Raw genomic sequence first — 23,211 nt, forward strand, 5'->3', positions numbered from 1 at the left:
TGGAGTGGGTAGGAGCAATTTGACATGTGGTCTAAGAGCTAATCTGGGTCCAGACCCTGTTAGGATCTCCAGTGCCATTTACAAAAGGAGACTGAGTTTTATCCAGAAGCATAGAGATGCCATTGTCAGCTTGTTAGGAGAGAATTAACATGATCTGACGGAGATTTTAGGATGATCACTCTTAAACAGAGGACAGTGTGGAATGGGAGATATCAGAGATGAAAAGAACATCTAGGTGGGTGCCCTTCTGCCAGAAGTTCCAGTTACAAGGGCCTGAGCTAAGGGAATGACAGTGGGGACAGGGAACAGAGAGGAGGAATATTTAGAGGAAGAATAAATGAATTTGACAGTTTAGAATGATAGGCAAAGAAGAGACTGGATAACACCCCAGTATTCCAACCAGGACAACTGTGATGCCCTCACTGCAAGAAAAGAGGTTGGTGACAATGAAAAGGAAGATTATATTTGTTTTAGAAACTTTTCCTTAATTTTTTTAAAAACTGGGGTTGCTTTATTTCTAACATCCCTAGTTATGTAGCACCAATAAATAAGATTTCATTATTCACCATGATAGTGATCACACCCACAGGATATTTTAAAACTAAAAAACAAATAGCTTGGCCCATATTCCCCACAATAAGGAAATGCAGGAGGCAATGCATATAGCCAAGAACAGGAAAGAAGGAAATGAATACATGAGGAAGATAACACATTTCTCCAAGTGCAAAAACAGGGCAGGGCCAACACGAGCATAAATACCTCAGTGGGTCAATCTCCCCCAGCCAAAAATCATACACAGCTTCCCAAAAGGAGTCTGCAGTCCGAGTCCACACTGCGTTCCACTTCCCCACAGGGTACACTTAGATTTATCATTATGAATATTGACGAAAGAAGTTCTAACTAGAATTTAGGGTTCGTCTAAATTTGGAAGTACCAAGGAAGAGCAGTAAACCCTAGTTCAAATGCCCTCAGAGGCAGCTGGATGACAGAAATGGGTCAAGAGCCTGGAGGTAATGTAGTAGGGAGTGGTGAGGACCACAACAAATGGAACCGTGTTTGGCTCCTGGGGTGGTTTTAAAACACAGCTGCAGATTCCTTGCCACTCAGCCCAGAGAGAGGTGGGATCTATGACCCTTTACCTCTTGGTAGGCTTAAGACTCAACCAATAGAGTATAAGAAAAGGGACACACGACCTCCAAGGACAGGTCCTAAAAGGCCAGGTGACCTTTGCCTTTTTCTGCTCTAACACTTGCTCTTGGATCACTGAGCTGCCGAGACTATCCTGAGGTGCCAAGTCACAGGAGACACATAGAAAGACCACATGGAAAGACCAGAAGCTTCATACAGATCAGGGGGCTGCCCAAGCCATCCCAGCCCCAGCACACGGTATGTGAACAATGACACCTCCAGATGATTCCACTCCCCAGAAGGTAAGTCTCCCCAGCTGAGGCCCCACAAACCATGGAACAAAAACAAACCCTCCCCACCCTGTCTTGTCCAAATTTCTGACCCACAGACTCCATAAGCATGATCAAAGTGTCGCTGTTTTAACACACTAGGTGCTGAGAGGTTTTGTTACCCAGCAGTAGACAACAAGAACACCTCCACTAAAGAGGCAGCTGCTACTCTGTCCTGCTGACTGTTGTCGTGTGGGGGTGCAGGACCAGTGTCAGAAGACCCCCCCATTTATCAAGAGAAGATGGAAACTTAGGTTCATATGCAACTTTGCCAATTGCTGGAACACTGTGTGAGCCAAATAAAACCAACTGTGACTGGATTTGGCCCTTAGACCACTAGTCTACAACTGCTCAAGTAGTGTACAGATCCTACGGAAGCAAAGGATGTGCGCTTGGGGCCGGCCACTTGTGAAGAGCACACAGTCAGTGGTTCAGATCACCCTGCCATCACCACACTGCACCACCCCAGCTTTTGTTGCTGCTCTTCCTTAGACAACATTAGTCAGCTCTAGATAAGGCTGAAAACTCCCCCAAAATATTCCTAAAAGCACTAGAATTTGCTTAAGTTTTAAATCTCCAACGAATTTTAAGGTCCTCTTTCTAACAACCAAAGCCACCATGATGGCATTAAAAGTCAAGGGCCGGTTAGTTTGGAAGTCACAAATATGAATTCCTGCAGCAGGCCTGGGATCCACCATCTATAAAGCAGAGCAAAAGCTCAGCTGGGGAATAAAAGGTGAGCACAGAGCCTAGTACCTAATAGCAGCTCAACAAAAGATAAATGAATAGAGGGATAAGTAACCATTTCAACAGATGATTTGTCTAATCTTCCTTTACACTGTATTTTGGCATCTCCACAAAGACAAAACCACAACCTAATCTAAATTCACTTAAGTCTTGAACTAATGTAAGTTGTTAAGTCTCTAAAACAGAAATGACAAATTCTCTCACATTTCTACATCTGATGGAGTCTGACCAGCACAGCTAGCTCATTATTGTCCACTACAGAATAAAACCATTGCCAAAAATGCAAGCAGTAAACAACCAACAGAAAAAAATCAAAAAAGTCATTTCAACTACTAAGTAGGAAGTTTTGTACACAAGTCAATATTTACGTCTGGGAAAAGAAGAACAGACTGCTGTTTGCATCTCTTCATTTTTACCCAGGCCTAAATTAATGTTCTTGTAAGTGACTAGGGTTTTGTTTGTCTGTTTGTTTTAATTTTCTTTATAAGGAGAAGAGAAAGGAAGGCATGCGAGACTCCATAAGAATGTTATTTCCAAATAGGTTGCATTCAACAAATTAGTATTCTGTTTATTTTCTGTGAAATCACTGTACCACAGCCATCTGTAGAAGAAAACTACAATATAAACTGTCATATCAAGACTGAATATTAAAGATGACCAGAATACGAACTCTGACAGCAAATTCAAATCTGCCACCATTCTGCGATCAACTTGCTCAGAGAAGGACGGATTAGAATGGCAAGGCACTGACACCATGGCCAAAAGACTCCTTCCTTCCCTTTCTACCTGAGTTAGACCCTAGGCCTGCATGTGCAAGGAAGTCCTTGAGACAGGTGAAGAGTGCCTGCTGCCTTCTGTCTGCATCATAACTGGGGGATTTCGGAGATTCGATATGGGGAAGAGAAGGAAATTCTGGTTTCTTTGACATTAATGAGAGGATGCTGAAGATTATGACATGCCAAGGGTTTACAAGTAGAAAGGAAACATCCTGGCTGCCAGCTCTCCTGACAATGTTCCCGTCTCCACTCCCCTCCCTTTTATCACGTGTACTGGGTGAGCCTGGAGGAGGAGGATGAGGTGGAAGCTTGAAAAGATTATCTTGATACTTATAAAGTCACTGTGAAAGCGTCTCTCCAAGTGAAGATGGGCTCAAGACATTGCTTGACTCTATGGCAAGTGGTTCACCATGGGCCCTCTAAATTCTAAGCTTCCACTCATCAAACCAGCCTCTTCCTGAGTGACATTAACCCAGGATTCCAGAAGCCATGACTGCAGGGATGTAAAGGATCCTATGTAGCTGTAGCAGGTACCACTGCCTCACATGCTCTGCTGCAGTGAAGCTGTATCTTTAGGGAGTCAACAAAGTTGGTGTCAGTAAAAGATTAGGCATATGTTTGTGAGAGTGTGTGGATAAGAGACAGAACAAACTTCATTTTATAGATAAAATTAGCTCTTAGCTTTTTCCAGAGCTAATAAAATTTAGTATCCTGAACACTATTAAAAACTAGCTCTGAAATAAATAAATCATCCAATCAGAACTCAGAATTGAGGCAGACAGGCAATTATAGGACCCTAAAACTCAAATTCCACCTTTTCAAATGGCGACTCACTGATGTCACAATATAGATCACATTTATCTAGTTAAGCTAGTAAAGCATCAAATTCTGCCCAAATAGTTCCACAGGCAGAAAGGAAAAGGGCAGTAATGATAGGAAAAAGCTGTGTTGGCGGATTCAGGAATAAACATTAAGTTAAATTTCTCTGGAAAAGTTTGTTACTTCTATGAAAATCATTAAAAAAATGATCAGCACCTCAGCAGCTATAGGTAGAGGTTAACAAAAGCTTGGTTTCCTTTAAAGAATTTGTTTTGTTTCCCTTCAGCCCCAGAGGGCATCACAAAATAAAGAACAGATGGAGACCGAAGGAGGAGACCCTGAAGGTGAAAGTTTTCAAAGACACAAATTTCAACGTCAACCTCTGAAAAAGATAATCCCCGTGCCTGTGAATTAACCCGACTGTATGTTTTCTTAACATGCCTATCATCACAGCTGAGACCAAGTGCACACACTCGGCGACAAGAAGAATCAGGAAATGGTGTTTTCTGGAACCATCTATTCACTGGTCTAGAAATCCAGCTCTGTGTATCCAAATGTTTGCTTCTTTGGGCGTCTCTGGGTTAGACACTCCCCCCTCATTCGGTTTTCAAGGTTTGTAAGAAGTCACCTTTGTTCCAGTAGAAGCTTAAGCAGAAGTGTGAACAAACAAACCAGTTAAATGTGGAGCTGCCCCAGTGCAAGGGTACCTGTGACTGGGTGAAGCGGGTGGTAGAGCCTGGCTCCTCCCCTGCACCTGTCCTCCTCCAGGGCTCAAAGGAGCAGTTAGAAAACCATCTGAGACTTAATACACATCACTGTGGGCTAGATGAGGTCAAAACACTAAAGTGGAAAACCATTAAAATGAATGACATGTAAAGGCTAAATTAGGTTAATTTTACTACATTACACCCATCAAAAGGTCAACGGGTTCCAAGATTATTTTTCTCCCTTTATTGTTTAAACAGAATGAAATTTCTTGATTTCTGTTTGGCACTGTTATTTCTGCCTTCTAGGCAACTAGGCTATATTTTTCCCCAAAGCTTATAACATCTTTATTACTGACTCAGAAGGCATTAGTCAGAAGATGGGTTTTCTTAACTGATGACCCCCATTGTAAAACTCCTCCACTAAAGAAGAACAGTAATTCAGCATAGCCTTTGCTAAAAAAATTAAATAATGGGAAAGGATTAAATAACAGTATAAATCTGGGCACATAAAGCCCTCAAGCACTGGTCATTGTAAAACTTCTTAGTCCAGAGACCCTTAAGAAAAGGATTAGTGGGAAGGGTATAGCTAAGTGGCAGAGTGCATGCTTAGCATGTAACGAGCTCTTGGGTTCAATTCCCCACTACCTCAATTTTTTTTTTAAAAAAAGGAATAAACAAACTATTAAAATTAAACTGAGTTATAAAAGATTTTCTTTCATGCTAAGGAACTTGCTTTCCTGGTCCACTTAGTTTAATAACAAGGTCTAAACACTGGAAAATATTTTACCTTCCTCCCCATTATGAAGAATTAAGGTCACTATTAGGAAACACTCTCCGATAGCACCGAATACCGTATGTAATTTGGCCTCTACCCGCTTTGCAAAATCATCTACCACAGCCTAAGACAGACCTCAGCACAGACCTACCCACATCCTCATGGTTCCTTAATACCATGTGCTCATCTCTGCTTCACACCATCTCTCCCAGACAGCCTCACCCTCCCTCCCACCAGCCTATCCAAACCCAACCCCCACCCCCAGACTCAGCCTCACAAAAGGGCTCCTTTGAGCAGCCAGCAGCCATTCCTGCCTGACGGGACAGTCCGTGGGCCATCTCCTAAGCCCAGCAAGGCCCACAGCAGCAACAGCTCCTTCTGTCCATTTGGGTCTTACTCATACACCCTCTCTGGTACTTACCACCCCCCTTGGGCAGACCATGAACTCCTAGGATGAAGGGCCTGTGGCTTACTTAGCTCATGCTTCTCCCTACTGTCATTTATGTTTGTTTTACTAGGTTGTTTATCTCAGGGCACACTGATTAGCCTTTAATTTGTTGTCATAAATCTGTATTATCCCTGATGTTGTTTAGAATGCGTGGCTGCCTGGTGAGTCAAGGCAAGGATTTACGATGAAATCACTATAGATTTTGCCATTCCCTTCAGTTAATGGTACCCTCCCAGTTTCATTGAAGAGCCTCACTCCAAAGGAGTTCAAGCTCCAGCTGTAAAGTTACAGGATAAAACTGCCAAAGAAAGGAGAGGCTGTCTCTTCTGCCCAAAGGTTCCTAGAAAAGGCGATCAAAATCTGGTTGGGTGGGATATAATAAAAGCACAGAAGAGTCTGGTGACAGTGCTTTATCACTGGCTTCCTCTCTTCCAAACTTTAGTTGATAAGCCATACTTTCCCACCTGGTACAGAGGTAGCAGAGACTTGAGAAAAATCTAGTCTATGGTGGAATAGAAAGCGAAATCCTTCACTCTGGATTTCCAGAGCACTGTTCCACTAAGCAGCACAGGAAATAAGAATCTTGACAAAGAATGCACATTTCACACCTAGTCAGCACATCTATAGTCTGCCATCTGAGACCTGCTCAAATGGAAGAAATCTAACCTCAGACTTCAGAACTCTACAATCCCAAGTCATCGCCACTATAGCCTCTTTAGCTCCCTGTTCACTGATGAGGTTTTCAATCATTGCTGTGGCTACGTCAAAGGGGACTGGGCCTATTCAGACATTGCAAGATGAATTGCTGCAATCCTGGTAAGTTTCCAACAAGGCACAGCGGTGCAGAGGGGATTTAGCTCCATAGTTCTCAGGTCACACCATGCACAGTCAACTTTCCACTTGAGCACAGAATCGCTCTCAGATAACATCCTCACTGTTCTGTCAGGGGTCCAGGCCCAGCTGCATACACTCTGGAGGAAGGCAGTGGGTGGGTGGCAAGCAGGGAGAAGAGCCCCCGGGCCAAGTTGGTCAGATCTCCAGGTTAATGAGTCCCCTTTCTCCCTGTCCTCGTGAGAAGAGGGGCAAGAAGCTGGAAGTGGTACATGGTCTGTGGTTCCCAGTTTCCATCAGTTCGTCTCAACTCTAAGTGAAATTAACACTGCGGGTTCAACACGCCAAGCTGTGTGAAACTAGATTTTCTACGACGGCTGGGATAAAAATAAAGTATCAAAATATGCTCGACAGTAGAAATGCACTTTGCATTGCATTGTGGAATCTGAACCCTGGGTTATATGTTGTTATTGTTCCAAAAAAACTTTATTAGAGACAGACAGATCAGTACAATGTTCAGGAGAAAAACTGCCCTTTAGTAAATACATATTTTTGTTTGTAAACGCTCAAATAATCTTTTATGAAATGATAGTGTTAATAGATGATGATTATTTTACAGTCCACACCTAACAAGAGTAAAAAGTTGGAAATTCCAGACTTATTCTTAGGTTTTATATATCTGTGAAATCCAAATTCTGAGACTACTGACTTCAAAAAACTCTATTCCAAGCCCCTTTCTTGAGGGATAAATTATTTTGACCACAGAAGCTGGTGGCATGCTAAAAATCACACAGTAAAGTGTGACCTTGAAAGTGGCAAAGCCAATTCTATATCCAAGTCTCCAGCTGGGCAAGTGTGCTCCAAGGCCCTTCATGAAGTTAGTGTTTCACACTTTAACTCCATGAAAAAAATGTAATTACTTTTAACCATTTTAAAATACGTTTTAAATAAATACTTTTATTCACAATTAAAACAATTTGGCTAAAGGAGTTTATAAAGTTGTTTCATTGTTTTAAAGATATAAATAAATCTTAAGATGCCATATGCCAATTTAAGGATGGTCACCTACATACTACTTTAACATAAGGGTGAAATTTCAGATACCTACATGCATAAAAATAACTTGTGAATATGCCTTGTGAATAGGCGTAATAGCACCAGCCTAGCTCTCTTTTTTTAAATGAATACCTATTGTATACATAGCTGTATAGAGTCGAGCAAGAACAATGTTTCCATCAAAAGCAGATTTATGTGCTAGGCCAATAAAACCCAAAGTGGGCAATTGCAACAGGAAAAAAGCCAAAGAAATTAAGGGTGAAAATCAAATGGCATATAGTTTTAGAATAAGAAGGACTAAAGCATTGGTCTCCATTTACGTGCTAAAGGGATCCTGTGAACATAAGCAATTTTCAAGCCTGTTCTTCCACAGATTTTGAAAAGCTTGATTCCTAATGGTTTCTCATGAAAGTCACTATACTGGGGGAGCTATTCACGGCCAACCACCTGGATAATGTTCATTTCTAGACCTCTAATTAATCATAATAGTCTCTTCCAAAGTACCCTCATACGTACACTTAATTCAGTCAGTTCCTTCCATGGCACCACAGCCAGGGCGATTCTGGTCATGTCCTGTCACAATGAAGCAGCCTGCCTGGCCAATCAACATGAGAGGTGCCCATCACCAACAAGGAGCACCGCCAGAGACAAATCCTTCAGAGTTCTTCATGGCATCCCCCTCACACAGCCTCTGTCTGCTCTTTTCACTCTCTCTCCTCTCCTTCCTGTAAGCTGACTCTCCCCTCACTTTCCTGTGAGTCACGTGGAAGCCATCATCTGCAGAAATGACTAATGACCTGTCTTTCCGGGTCCTCTTATTCTGCTTAGGTGAATGGGTGAATTGGCACTTGCTGTCTAAGGAAACAGAAGAGATGCTGAATTAATGAGCATGGTTAATTCGAATTCTCAAGAGGGGTTCAACAGACCAGGCTGCTCAGAACAGAAATTTGCAACTCAGATATTCTGACCTTTTAAATGCCATCAAACGTGTAATATAAGTGTACTGTACTTCTGCCTATGGTAGCATAAATCAGAATAACTGGCTTCATTAGTTATTGTTTGCAGTCAGCTGAGTTATTAAAAAACACAACTCCTTGAGAGCAGTTGGTGTTGCCATCTGGCCCATCCCCTTGCTCCCGGTCTCTTTCCCTCTGTTTCTTGCCGTCCAGAAGCCGACACCTCTCCAGACACAGAGCATTCTGGCTGTGAAGACAAGTGGATGTGTGAGGACAGGACGAATGTCAGCCCATCTTCACACGACTGTTTATCTGGAAGGTATGTGGCCTTGGGGTGGGGAGAGTCTTTGTGGGAGGAAGAAGGGTAGTAGGGCCGCTGCTCTCAGGCTAGAAGCAGGAATATTCCTTCTGCTAAGGATGTATTTCAGTAGTTGTTCATCCAGCTGTGAATTGTGCACCATCTATCCCAATCAGAGGTTCCCAGACAACAGATCTGAGCTCCCCTCCTGGATCTCCAGGTCTTCTCCACTACCTCTCTAAGCTGGAGTCTACTGATGTCCACTTTGTCTCATTCACCACTGCAGGTCTCTGGTTTTCTGGACTTTCCAACAGGAATGGGAGAAAACTGGTTCCCTATTTCATTTAGGGTCTTTACTGTTAACAGCACCCCTGCATCAGGCACCTTTCAAGTCTAGAAGATTACGTGTCTTCTTTATTAGAATGATGCCGAGCCCTGGCAGTAAGCTGGATTCTAGTCCTCTACTAACTGGCAATTGCCTTGGGCAATTCACTGAGCATCTCTGGAAGTCAATTTTCTCAGTCAGAAAATGGGATGGTTGAAGTGAATAAAACGGAGAGTACTTTACAGCTCAGAGTTTTATGATTCCATGACTTCCTGAACTAAATAAAATGATAGTGTCCTAATCTCTATTTTTTAGCATTAAAATAAACATTCTCAATTAACTGAATAAAAAAATACAATACATACACATGCATCTATGCCCCCAAACGCAATTGCTGTTTCTTACCATTTTTAAGTCAACTAGCAATTATGGACACTCGGTAAGCTGTAGCTGCACACAATCTAGGTCAGGGAGGTCCCCCAAAAGCTAAAGACCCCTCAGTAACTGGAAGAAAGATGAGATGACCTTGCAGTTTCCTTTAGAATCAAGACTAGAAGACAAAATTTTGAGTTTAACAATGAGAACACCTGACTAGAAAAGCCAACTCACTAAGGAAGCATCAGAGACCATTGAATTTCTGGTCATCAAAAGGTAACCAAAACATTCTACCTCTCACCCACAGCAGCAGGCAAAAGTGGTGCTATAAATATATTTTGTTTGCAAGATTTTTAAATGTAAGGATTTACTTTCCTTTATGTAGCTGAAAATAAAAGTGAAGAGGGGATGAAAAAGGCATTCAGTATCTTCAAAGTCAATATATTTAATGTGTAACTAAGTATGTGTGCAAGAACACTGAATACAGGGTGCCTGTGAGAAAGAGCAGATAATTGAAGCACAGACCCAACCTTTCTCCTTAGCATATCCTGTCTCATAGAAAAGCCTACAGAAGGCCTAAAAAACTAAGGCTCTGGAGAAGACGAACACTAAATTATTCCTGAAGTTTTCATTTATCTATAATCGAATGTGTGCCTAATTTCAATCCCGGTCCAAGACCAAGTCCCAAGACTTTTTGTGCCCTTCCACAGTGACCAAGTACAGAAGCTCTATAATACATTTAAGTCTTTGTTACATGAAAACTGTAAATGGCCCAACTGTGTGTGAATAACCCAGTTATTATCTTATCTTAAGGAGGACAAACCAGAACTGCTTTTATAAGGACAATTAAGCAACCTGCTACCCTCTGCCATTTTCTCTTTTCTAAACACCTCTTCTGCCTCTGTGGCCACAGGATCCCCAGCCTCAGAAAGAGCAGCCACTCTTTCTACTGGAAACCCTCAAGTGGCTCTAAAGAGGAAGCAATTGATGTCAGGAGCAGCAGTAACCTGAACCTCACTCTTGTGCACATTAGAGACTCTTATAAATGAGAGTCGAGATTTCATGTCTATTCTCAAACGTCCCACGGTCTACTCCTGATAATGAATCTCAAATTTCCTAGAACTCTTGAAAATCAGCTGATTTTGGAAAATGAAACTACTCTCTAATACTTCTCAGAATCAAATTTAAAATAAGTATTTGTCTTCCAATGTGCACAATTCTTGCCATAAATATTAAGCATTAAATTAGTAGTAAGGGCAACCTGGTTGTTCCAAAGTACCCAAGAAGCAAATATTGCTGAGTTTTTACCCAGGGCTCCCTGCTCTCCAAAAGCAGAGCATTGGTATGCAACCTTCTGTGAGCCGAAATGGTGTAAAGTGAAGCAGCAGTCACCTTAGGACCCATCTTGCTAACAGATGCACAAAGTAAATCGAGATAAAGCACAGGTGTTCACAGTTTACAGCCATGGCAGCTCGATGCTGAGATGCTGAGTGTGCTTCTCAGGGAAGGAGCCAGGCGGGGCCCCTCTTGCTGCCTCACCGGGTGCGAGCTGCCTGTACAATGGTTCACTGCGAAACAAACGCTAAACGCTATTATTTGCTTTTAGTTTTTTTTTTTTTTAAGTAAAATTGAAAATCCTCTTTAGATTTATTTTGATTAGCGAAAACAGGTTACTAAGGTAGGTTTTTGGTAAAAAAAAAACAAAAACAAAAACAAAAACCAAGTAGCGTAAAGCAAACTTTTGAAAAGCGGGGAATAACTGAAGTATCTCTGTGATACAGGTACCTGAAATATAGTCAAGACCCAGAAAATAAGCAAAAACAAAGTTTTTCAGCCCAAATACTGACAGATGCTTGACACATGGACCATGTACTAAAAGCTCATGCACCTTACACGTAGAAGGATACTTCAAGGCCACTTACTCTTATTTTAAACCTAGTTCTAATCAGTGTGGTTATCCATTTTTCACAAGGTATGGTCAGCCATTAGAAACAGCAGGACAGAATTTAGAAATAATGAGAAAATGAGATAAAATCAAGCCAGCTGAAGGCAGTAAGGAATACTGCTGACAGCTTGCTAGTACTAGATGTGACTGAAAAATCTCTTAAAAGTAGATATTGAGAAAAAAAAAAAAAAAGAATAGCCATCTGGGGCCATTTAATGTAGGGACTTCCAGCTCCACCTAGATTCGGAGTCTCTAAGGCCACTCAACATCAGAAGTAGCCAAAATTTGAGAAATATTAGAGCCTAGAGTCATACATTTCAGCATACACTGGCCCACTGGTGCTACACAAATAAAGCTATTTTTAAGCTTTTGCAAAATTTTGCTTCACACTCCTTTCTGAGCAGTGGAGCCTGACCAACATGATCCCTAGGCTGATGCCTCCAGAATAATCTATCATTACTCTGAGTATATGTAGAGCATACGGCAAATCACTGTGTCTGTTCTTATTTGACACTTGTGAAAATTTGCTACCTGATGAAATGGAATACTCACCATAGCTTTCATTTTAAGTTAGGCTTTTTCTAAATTATTTCAGTTAGAAAAGATAAAGACATCCCTGGTTCAATGGTATTTTTTCTACTATGTATATCTTCTGAAAAGTTGTAATAGGTCCCAAAATACACACATTTAATTGATTTCAATTGAGTCCAAAGGGCACAACCATAATCCACTGAAAGGGACACCTCTTTGACTTCAAAGCAGCAACTGGCTTATGTGACTGAACATGAATGCATCTGAACATTTGTTTGCTGAACAGAATCAACCAACTCAGTATCTGGCATCGTTCAGGTGCAATATTAAAGTTATTAAGATATATACACACATACAATATACAGATGATATAATCTCTTAAAAAAAAATTAAAATGGTCCCCTAGATAAAAAGAATGTTGACAGCTTTGTGCTGTTATTGCCAGGGCAGTTGAAAACCTTACATTCTCCTAGAAATTACCTAAGCCATCAAAGTTTTCCAGTAATAGTTCGCCTCTCAGATACTTCACAATACCTTAAACTGTATTTCCAATAGTAAGCATTCTATGTATTAAATCAAAATATATTCTTAAGATAAATGCAGAATGCTTTGCACAAACAGGTCTAGTACAATCGATTGTATTTTTCAAAACTTCTTAGAATTGATGTCCTATCAAAGTGTATATAAGGCTACTGAATTACCATATTTAAGCCTGAGGATCAAAAACTATTATCTAGTTCTTTAACCATCTACGTGTCAGTTCACACAAGAGGAAACACACTCAGAGGATCTCACTTAAAATCAGTTCTATAGTATTCTATAACTGTAACTGCTGAAATTTTTCTCCCAAGAGACATTCAATTTCTACCGTCCAAATTCATTAAGTGATGGTCTGACTTTTTCTAAGCAAAATAAAAGATTTATGAGAGCAATCACTCATGCTATAGTGCACCACTACTTAATTTACAGACAACCTTCAGAAAAAGACCCTGCTGGGTTCTTCCACACACAGGTTATTTTACCCCTAGCAGACAATGGGCCGTTTTTGTGTTAACAGTGTCTTTCATTTACTCATTAGTAACCTCAACAGAGAATAAGGAGCAGTATTAAAACTCAGGGAAAAACCTATAACCTGGGAGACTTGAAATGCAGTGTTCTTTCGTGGGAAATACTCATTACTATTGCAGGTGCTGCGTGATCTACATGCACCATCAGCATCCACTGTGCACAGGTTAGAAACCCCTTTGCTTCCTTGTCCATCTGGATATGAAGGCTTTAAAAAGTAGTTTTGAACTACTCATATGTCAGAGTTTCCCCCAAATTAACCTAAAAATCCCGCCCATCAAAAACTCAGATTTTTAACCCATACTTCTAAAGAAGTACATGATCAGATAGCCTTAGTCTGGGGTGAGAGAAGTGAAGTTTTACAGTACCTGCTGGGTCACTCCTTCTCAGTCCTGGAGTTCAGCAAAGGAAAGAAGTTCACTTTCTTCTTCCCAGGAAGCTTGAGCGCTCTTCACTCACACCAACCTATCTTACCCAACAGCCACGCCCCTAGGCCAATGGTTTCCACCTGGTCTGCTCATTGGAATCACCTGAGGGGCTCTTTTCACAGCGTGCCCAAGCCCAGCGCCAGACCAATTCAACGTGTGTCTGAGTGTGGGATCCAGGCAACAGTGTTTTTTCAAACTCAGCCTGGTGATTTTAATCTGCAGCCAAATTGAAAAACACTGCTCTATAGTAGTGATTTTTTTTAAAACCAGGGGCAATTTTGCCCACTCTCTCCCCCAGGAACATTTGGCAGCAGCACCTGGAGACATTTTTAATTATTACCACTGGGCGTTGTGTATGGGTAGAACCCGGGATGCTGCTGTTTCCCCTCTACAATGCACAAACAACCCCTCACAAGGAATGACCCAGTCCCAAGTGCCAACAGTGGCACTGTGGAGAAATCCTGTTCAAGAGAAAAAGGTGGAGGGAGAAATAATAGCCTGTTCCTTCTATCTCTACACATACTCTCAAAAAAGAAGAAAAGCAGCAAGAAGTAGCTTTCAGGAGGAAGACTTACAACCCTGACACTCTATCCAGCAAAGCCAAGTGTAGTTCAACATGGACCTTGTCTAACAGGTGAATGACTTTCTCACGTGTGCTCTCATTGGCTAGGGTGATGCTGAAGGAGGGCATGAAGCATGTTCACTGGAATACACACTAAGATGGCAGAGTAAATTAGACCCAACAGGATAATTAGTAAATTATTTTTTTTAGAAGAAAGAAGATAATAAGGAGCAATGTCTCTTCTATTTAGTCTTTCTCAGTTGCTGGTAACGAGCTATATGTGCCTCTAGAAATAAAACTTATTACTTTATCTGGATTCAAACTGTCCAGTGGGTAAAGTACCTATAAGGGCCTCTGATCATCAGAATCATCTTTGGCTAGAAGTTCAACAACAGAGCTACTGCTAGAAGAACTCGAGTCTTTCATGACATTCTGATGAGAGCTAAAAAGTTATCTGTTAAAAAGCAAAGATCTGCCAGCTAGTATCTGGAAGAAAACCCCTGAATTGCATTGCAGAAGGGTATACTTCCACCTAAAAAATTTAGCCCAATCTTGGATGTCAATGGAATCAAGACAGTAAATCCCCCATTCTCAAACAGTTAAGGCTATCAGTCTGTGTACAATTATACCAAGGGGCTATTCAATAACTTAATTTACAAATCTGGAATACAGCAAGTAACTGGAATGAACAGACAAATGCCTTAATGTCTAGATGTGATACTAGACATTGGATCCACTTCCTCTTTGCAAATGGAACTCTCTACACATTGAAAATATTTAAATAATTTATTTTAAAAAGTAAATACATGCATGAGCATTTTGTTCAATTCACAGTTTTTTTCTGTTTTGTCTTTGCTTTTTTTTTTTTAATCAGCTACTAATTTAAAAATGGCTATATAGGTGTGGGTATTTTTAAGAGAGAAAAAATACCTAAAATTCTTCTTTGGATCCAGTTGGAAATTAAGCCAAATGTCTCAAGCAAAGGAAGCCCCTGGACATCAAGTTTATCAACTACTTCGTCCAGAGAGTTATACTAAAAGTGCAAGAAGATTTAAAAGATGCTCAAGGCACAGTCAAGACAATAATCAACATCACTGATGTTCCCCCAGTGTGTATCTGTGTCTTTTTGGAGGTAATTAGGAAGACAATATCCTACCAATATATATCATCTCTATTTCATTCTGCCATAACATAGATATTCTTCCAAACTTTCACCTGCTTCTTGTTCATGCAGAAACATTCAGGTGCTCATCCAAAACACTCATCTTTCACACCAACCCCCAACAGTATGACTCTGTAAGTGACTCAGCAAATCTGCAATTTGGGATTTACCAGGCTGCTGGTTCCTTTCTGCTTATAAGCCAATAATTTAACCAAAGTGTGTGGGGATTTAAAGACATGAAGGAACCATGTCTTACCATCCATATCAAAAATTAATTTGTAACAGCAGGATAAACACAAGCTACCAGTACCCAAGTTCATAGGCTGATGATCCATAAATATTTCATCGTGCCTCTTCATTTTCCAATTAATAAAAGCACAATGCAAAAGCATTACACACACACTTTGGTGAGCGTATCAACTATCAGAAGATTTGTCACTTAAGAATGAGAAAACTGGAAGTAAACAAGAATTAAACTACAGTGTCATTCTAAATGACACATCTATGCTACATCAAATTTTTGACTAAACAGAACCATTGAATTTAAAAAAACATTTGCCTGACTGAAATTTATCTGAACCCAGGCAATAAGATTCCACGATGTAATGTCATTCTTATCTAGGGATGGACCTTACTTTATGACAGCACTGCTTAAATACTGACCCTGAAATCCTTTCTCCCAAGTTAAATCATACATTGATTAAATTTAGAGAAGGTATTTCAATGAGCCCTTTTGTAAAGGAAAGGACCGTTTTGTAAGTGAACCTATTCCTAAATAATTTTTTTTTGGTTCAAGATACAAACTTTCCTTAAAATAGTGCAAGCATTTACTTCTCTTGCTCATTAAGTAATCAAGAAATGGAAAAGTCTTTAATTTTACCTCCTGTTAACCCATTACCCCCTGAAGACAAGCTTCATGGCTGATGACACACTATGTGATAGTAACACAACCAATATATCTTTGTAAATGACTTTCATCTCTTGGAGAACTGCACAGCCAAGGTGGCTCACAGCAATCAGGGCAGCATCTCTGCCTCTCCTGGAAAGAGTGAGGGAGGGTGCACTTAACAAAGTAAAAGCCCTGGCCAGCCTGCCAGGAGGCCTCAACACAACAGGTGAATTGACTTCTCCCAGTTTCCACCTCCCAACATGCACAACGGAGAAAGCAGCAGTGTCCTGTCTTTCCCACTCTTCCTAGCTCCATCTGTGCTTAAAAGAACATTGGATGCATTAGAAGCCAAGCTTCAGGAGTCAATTTTCAGCACTATGAGTAAAGGATTAGGATGAAATGGAATCCAACAGGTAAATCCCCAAGTACAATATTGAAAATTTACCCCTTCGTGTCACTGCTAAAATTGGCGGCCTCCACCACTGCTCAGAGCTGACTGCACATAGAGTCTGGGTCAGCTTTCAAATAAAGTGAAAAACCTCAGATATTCTGGATGCAGAAAACCCACTTTGTAAAACCAATCATTTTCATTCTAACTCAGCCACAGATGACATGGAATTGTGAGGGTTCCTTTTTTTTTTTTTTAAGAAATGAATTTTTTTCTGAGTTCAAAGTGGTTTCAGAATTAAGATACAGAAAAGGAAACCTCTTCCAAAGGTTTACAGTCAAGTTTAGAGCTGCCTCAGCAAATGCAGTGGATGTTACGCTTTGGAAACAAAAGGAGCATCCAAACACATCTGTCCATTTTAAAGAGAAACATTTAAACAAGCGGAAAGATATCTTGCAGTGTAAAAGAGCAGGCTATTCAGAATATGTTTAAGGGAGTTTGGTAAGAGGGTTGGGTGGGTTTTGAGTGAGCAGGGAAGGAAACCATTTGATGCAAAGGGAAGTCACAGATTCCTGCTAAGGCCCCCAAAACAATGGAGAACATCCTCAAGATAAAGGCAGGCATATTTGCAGGCATTCAGCAACCCAACATCCAGTCTGTTTAAGGACACCCTAGTTCTTTTTAAAGTTATTGATTTTCATAATAAAACCCATTTCTTCTTGCACAGAAGCTGTTAATTGGATTCTAAAACCTCTGGTAACCTGTTCCAAGAGAGCCCTGCATGAAACCGCACACAACCACAAAAATGCTCCAGATAGAGGAATTCTTAGATTCGTTCTGTTTTTATCCTCAATGCCCACAGATGTCACCCTGACTAATCAGGGTCTCATGGAATTACTGTTCCTCTCCTTCCCCTGCCCCCTCCACCCCAATCTTCCCCAGGCTAACTGACCGATAACTGTATAAACTAGAACAAATGGAGGGGGAGAAACACATATCTTGATCTGGGGGCAAATGTGTGCTCCTCTCCCCAATCCACGTCCAAGCCAGCGCCTGCACTTTCTAATGTGGCCGGAAAAGCCTTCGTCATTCATAACTCTCTACCGAGCTGCCCCAACCAAAGCCGTTCCCCAGCACGTACTGACCCACCGTTCATGCCACTGTAGACATTCCGGTGATGCGGTGACATATCGTCTTGCGCCTGCCTTCGGAGGGTGCCCTCTCTGCTGCCGCCCCCGCCGCCGCCGCCGCCGCCGCCGCCTCCTCCGCCCGCGTGTTTGTGATCAGGACTTCCCCCAAAATGCTGTTTGAGGTGCTCAGGGCTGGTGCCCCTGGCCCTGGGTAGATGCTCCAGGCTTCCACCGAGGGCGTGTTTCTGAAGATGCTCTGGGCTCCCTCCACTGTGCCTGGCGTGCTCGGGGCTGCCCCCAGGCCTGTGCTTTTGGAAGTGCTCAGGGCTCCCGCTCAGCACGTGCTTGGGCAGCGTTTCAGGGCTGCTTCCCGCATGCGGGTGCCTTTGCTGTTCAGGGCTGCCCTTGCACAAGGGTTTGTGGTGCTCGGGGCTGGGTCCTTTGAGTGCTTTGGGGTGATCCGGGGTCCCGGAGGCCCTGGGTTTCTGCAGATGCTCAGGGCTGGTGCTCCTGTGCTTAGAGTGCTCCGGGCTGCCCTCACGCCGGGGCTTCTGCAGGTGCTCGGGGCTGCCACCGCTCGCGTGGTGCTTGTGGTGGTCGGGGCTGTCGGTACTGCCCGTGCTGGAGGTGCTGCTGCCGTCGCCCACGTCCCGCACGTAGGGCGCTGTGGTGGCGGTGAGCTGACACAGGCTGGCCTGGCTGTCGATGGAGCAGCGGCTGCCCGCGCAGCCCGGGCCCTTCTCCTCGTCCAGCAGCACGCAGAGCTCCTTGAGCTCCATGTTCTCCTTCACCACCTCCTCCTGCTTCACCTCCAGCTCCTTCAGCTTCTGCAGGTATAAGGCCACTTCCTTGTGCATCACCCCAGCCGTGTAGCGGCCGAGTCTCTGCCACTCCCGGGACACCCTCTTGCCCTTCTGCCGGTCATCATCCAGGAAACAACAGAGATCCCTCAGTTCTTGGTTGTCCTCCTGGAGTTTCTGGTTAATATCCTGAAACGAAAGATAGAACCATTCCAGGGAGGTACACATAGGGGGTGGCAAAAGGCTCACACTTCCTGGGAGCCAGAGAGCCCCGGATGGGTGAGTTCTCTGTGATGTGAGGGGAGGAAGTGAGAAGGTGAGAGGCAGCGAAAGATACGTAGGTCTCCGCCAAAATAAAAAGAATAGGTATTGATTATGCTCCCTGCCCGTTACTTTACACTTTACTTGCATTATCTCATCTACTTCTCACCAAAGCACTTAGGGGATAGTGATTATTATGGTTCTTTTACAGAAGAGGAAACTGGGCCCCACAAAGCTTCACTTGTTCAAGGTCATCCAGTCAGTCTTTAGGGAACAGCCAGTTAACAGGAAATCAGTTTAAAAAAAAAAAAAAAAAAAAAAAAAAGCTCCCTCCCTTTATGGCCCTTCCCCGTAGAAGCCATACTGACCACTAATCTAAAGGAGGCCCCCTTCTATGCTCAACCAGGACCCCTTCGACTGCCCCTCTGTTGCACTTACTACAACTTCTAATCACATACGGCTGAGTGTGACTAGTAGTCAGGTCTCCATCCTCACCAGACCAGACTCCATTCATGAGAATGGAGAGCCCATCTTTCCTGTTTACCTCTCGTATCTCCAGAACACAGCACCCCCACTACAGATACCCGAAACCAAGGAATTCAAAATTAACTGTGGAATCCCCATTTAGTCTCCATTCATACCTATAGTAAAGTGGTAACTGTTTCTTAAAGCACCAGAGATTGGTGGGGGTGTAAAGGGTCAGTGAGGGGGCAGCTGCCTAAGCTTTCCCCTGTTCCACAAAGCCTGAAAGCCTCTGGTCTTGTGACTGTCACCCAGCCCAGAACCAGAGGTACTCTGAACCTAACCCTAACCCACCCTGCAGGGAGAGGCCTGTCAGCCCCCACCCCTTACCCTTCACCAGGCAAAATGAATCAACCCTCTGTCCAGGTCTGAAAGGCCTTCTTCTGCCTTCCTACCTTGAGCTCCCTCTGTGCCAGCTAATTGTGAACCCTGATTAGGCCTACCTTTCCAACTGGAAGATACTACCTTCTCCCATGTATGAACTTACTTCAGAGGAGACAGTCCTCTGATAAGACTCCACCAGCCCTAGGACAGCTCCTGGTGTGCAGCAGCGCCAGGCCTGAGAGTGAATGAAGTAACGTTCCCACTCCCTGCTCAGTGCCTGTAAGACACCCTGGCTAGAGCACTCACTGGGCATCAGTGTTTTTCTTTTCTTATGTAGATACCTTAGCTTCTGGAGCATAGAGTCCATTCCAATGTCTTCCTTTGCATACTTGACGCACCTGACTCAGTGCCTTGTAGACAGTGAATACATAGTATGTGTTTGTGGACTGACCAACCCCTTAAGCCCTAGGCCTGTGGCCAAAACAGGATACAGCTCTAGCTGCTAAGAAGAGATTTCTTATGGTTGTTTTCAGCAAGCCCCTGCTATGTTGGCGTCTACAGTGATAAGAAATTATCCCTCGAAAGTGGGAAATCGGAAGCTGCGTATCTTCTGTGAAAATAATACTAAACAAAATTAATCTTTTTCAGTTTCAAAAATGATTCCACATTTAGCTTAATCCTGGCATTTCATAGAAAGTTCAAGTCGTGCTCTTCTTCATCTAACTGAATTTCCATCTGAAAATATTTTCCTTTGACTATCCTACAACTAGCCCTGATTTCTCCAGAACTGGGAAGTAAACAGGCCTTGAGCCACCAGGAGCTTCAAGGGGTTAATGCCCTTTCCAAATGGAGTGAAATATACACAGTTGACTCCTGAACAAGCCGAGTTAGGGGTGCCAACCCTTGGTGAAGTTGAAAAGCCCTATAACTTATGGTCAGCTCTCCACATACCAGATCCGCAATCACGATTCAACAAACAGTGGATAGTGTAGCACTATAGTATTTCCTGTTGAAAATATCCCTATGTAAGTGGACCCGCACAGTTCAAACTGTCTTCTCATCTGCTAAATGGTAATATTAATTCCACAGGAGGTTTGATGAAGATTATATAATATAGATGAAAAGGACAGATTCCTGAGAACCATGTTCGTGCACTGCTGAGCACATACCAACACTCAGAACACTCTGGCCTGGAATTTTGGGGGATCTGGGGCAATGAAATCTCTATAAATTTATTATCTGCAGCACATTAATTTCCCTCCTTCCTCCCCCACACACCAAGTCCCCACTCTGCAATGATGGAAAAATAACTAAACAATTCTTTAACCACAGATACACTACTTGAGAGCCTTATGTATGAAATTTGGGATGATATGAATTTCAAGTGATTATGGATTTAATCTTCTGAAAGCCCACTTTAGACAGATGGATAACATCTAGTGGCCTGTGGCAATGTTAAAAGGACACTTATTGTTTTGAAAAAGAAAGTCCAAGTCTTAAAGTGACACATTTCAAGAAGCTGGCTCACAAGGTTATTATCAAGCTGGTTGGTTAGCTGTTCATTAGAAGGCAAAGGAAATAGCTTAAAATTGGATAGTAAATAATATTTGCAAGAATAATAATAGGAAGAAGGAGCTGTAATAAAACTGAATGGGCCAATACCCGCCCCCTTCTACCGTATCTAGAATTCTGAGAAGTACAGCTGACACTTGAACAACATGGTTTGTCAAACTCCAAAACCTTTATTTCCCTACTGCCCCACCCTGCACTACCTCCTAAATGTTTAAACACAAACAAGTCAGCCAGCGCTTGGACAGAGTCACAGCCTCTCAAAGGAACAGAACTAATGCTCCCATCCCCCCATGTCTACAGCCACAGTAGCACCTAGTAGACTTGAAAATACTTAGATGCAGTTTCAAAGGCAGCTCCCAGAAAGAAGCATAAGAAAAGCGTTATGTCTTTAATCACCCTAAATTTACAGTCTTCACCTTAGAGTCTCAAACCATCAGAGGTCAAAATAAAAATTCTCTTCCTTCCAGTTAAACCAAAATGAATAAAAAATATACTGTCATCTATTCAGTCAATCACACTTATGCATCACTCTGGTGTCCAAGGAAGCTGTGAGCCAAGCTGATGAAAATAAGGGAGAAGGGCCCTTAACAGGGCTTTAGCACAGCCCCCAAAGGGTGGGCCAGATGCCTTGCAGGGGCCACCCCTGTCACTGCCTCAGGATGATGGGATGAGGAGCAGAGGCTGCACTGGAATGTCACCAGCCCCCATCCATTTCCAAACTTGGTAAGGAGATGGACTGGAAAGTCTTTTCATTCCAGGTCATGCATCTAGACCACAAGAAGACTCTCCTACTTGAGGTATAACCACTTTTAACTGCTAACAGGTATTTCTCTAAACGAGGTTACTGGAATGAAGACCAGGTCCTCCCCGACCCTGCCCCTGCCCCTCAACCGCCCACCACTCTCACATAGACCCACCAGCATAGTCAATCCACACAACCTATAAGAATTTTCAAGTATTTCTAAGCTCTTGTGTCAATGCTCCATACTATAAAAAAAATCTCTAGGAAATTAATTACAAACTCTTTCAAGTCACATTATAGTTCAAACCATGGAAGAAGGTTAAACTGGAGGGTTATGAATTATACTTGTGTCCAGCTTTGCCTAAGAAATCTGGGAGATGCACAGCTATACACACACTTATGTGTGGTTTCCTGATAACAATAACTACCATTTTTTGTAGTCAAGTCCAGAATTCAACCGTCCCATACATTATCATAATTTATTGTCACAACACCCTAGGAGATGGTTATCCATTTTCATTTTACTGATTAGTAAAATGAGGCTCTGAGAAATTAATTACCTAAGCTCACCCTCCTGGCAAATGAGGATTCTAGATGCCAACCTACCTCTGAGATGATCTTCCCACTACACTGGCCTGCCTCTAAGCCCCCAAGAGTCTGGTACTTAATAAATACTCCATTAGTAATGAATTAAACCAAAAGAGAGAGTAAGCCTTGGGACTTTTCTGCCTGTGAGTTCTCCCTAACTGAACCCACACTTGGGACTTTATGACAGTCAGTCGGGCCCTTGGGAGGGCCATTTCCACTTGGGCTGGGCCCAGCACCCAGGTGAGTATCTGGTGGTGTTCTGCCCTTCCTGCTCCTCTTTGCCCCAGAATCCCAGAGCTGGAGCGCTGAAGCAATTAAGAAGGCGTCCACTGCCTGAGAAGTGGGGTGGGAGTGCAAAAGCTACAAGAACAGCATGTGCCTGCGGGAATTTGCTCCCTGAGGTCCCTGCAGTGATTTCGTTTGTGTCTGGCTTCCTATAAACAAAAGAAGAACAATGAGAGGAAGGAATACCAGGAGGCACCAGCACAAGCGGTGAGGAGAGGAAGTTTGTGGTACACTCGGGCAGGGCGGTTCCCCGCCACCCATGTGCTGCAGCCCAGCCGGCCCAGCAAACCGCTGGCTCATTCAGAACACTCCAAGGAGAAAAGAAAGTTGGTGGGGGCTTCGCGCTTTTTTTTTTTTTTTTTTTACTTTGCTTTGCTTTTCTTTTGTTCTTTTCTTCCCCTTACAGCAGAGAAGGGAGGGCTGGCTCAATAGGAAAGCATCACTGGC

At 42.7% G+C, this 23,211-nt stretch overlaps 1 protein-coding gene across 7 annotated transcripts in view; it reads right to left on the reverse strand.

Annotated features, from left to right (window-relative positions):
* Positions 1-23,211, reverse strand: part of CCDC85A (coiled-coil domain containing 85A) — a 174,081-nt gene that overhangs the window by 149,057 nt on the left and 1,813 nt on the right. For 6 of the 7 annotated variants that reach the window (XM_031467064.2, XM_031467066.2, XM_031467067.2 and 3 more), the window contains exon 2: positions 17,690-18,659. In XM_031467064.2, the coding sequence (XP_031322924.2) occupies positions 17,690-18,659 (970 nt within the window). Of the gene's footprint in view, positions 1-17,685; positions 18,660-23,211 lie in introns of all 7 variants that reach the window. The other variant, XM_031467069.2, reaches the window with a different exon arrangement.

Source organism: Camelus dromedarius, chromosome 15, assembly GCF_036321535.1.
Source record: "Camelus dromedarius isolate mCamDro1 chromosome 15, mCamDro1.pat, whole genome shotgun sequence".
In the NCBI taxonomy this organism is placed as follows: Eukaryota; Metazoa; Chordata; class Mammalia; order Artiodactyla; family Camelidae; genus Camelus; species Camelus dromedarius.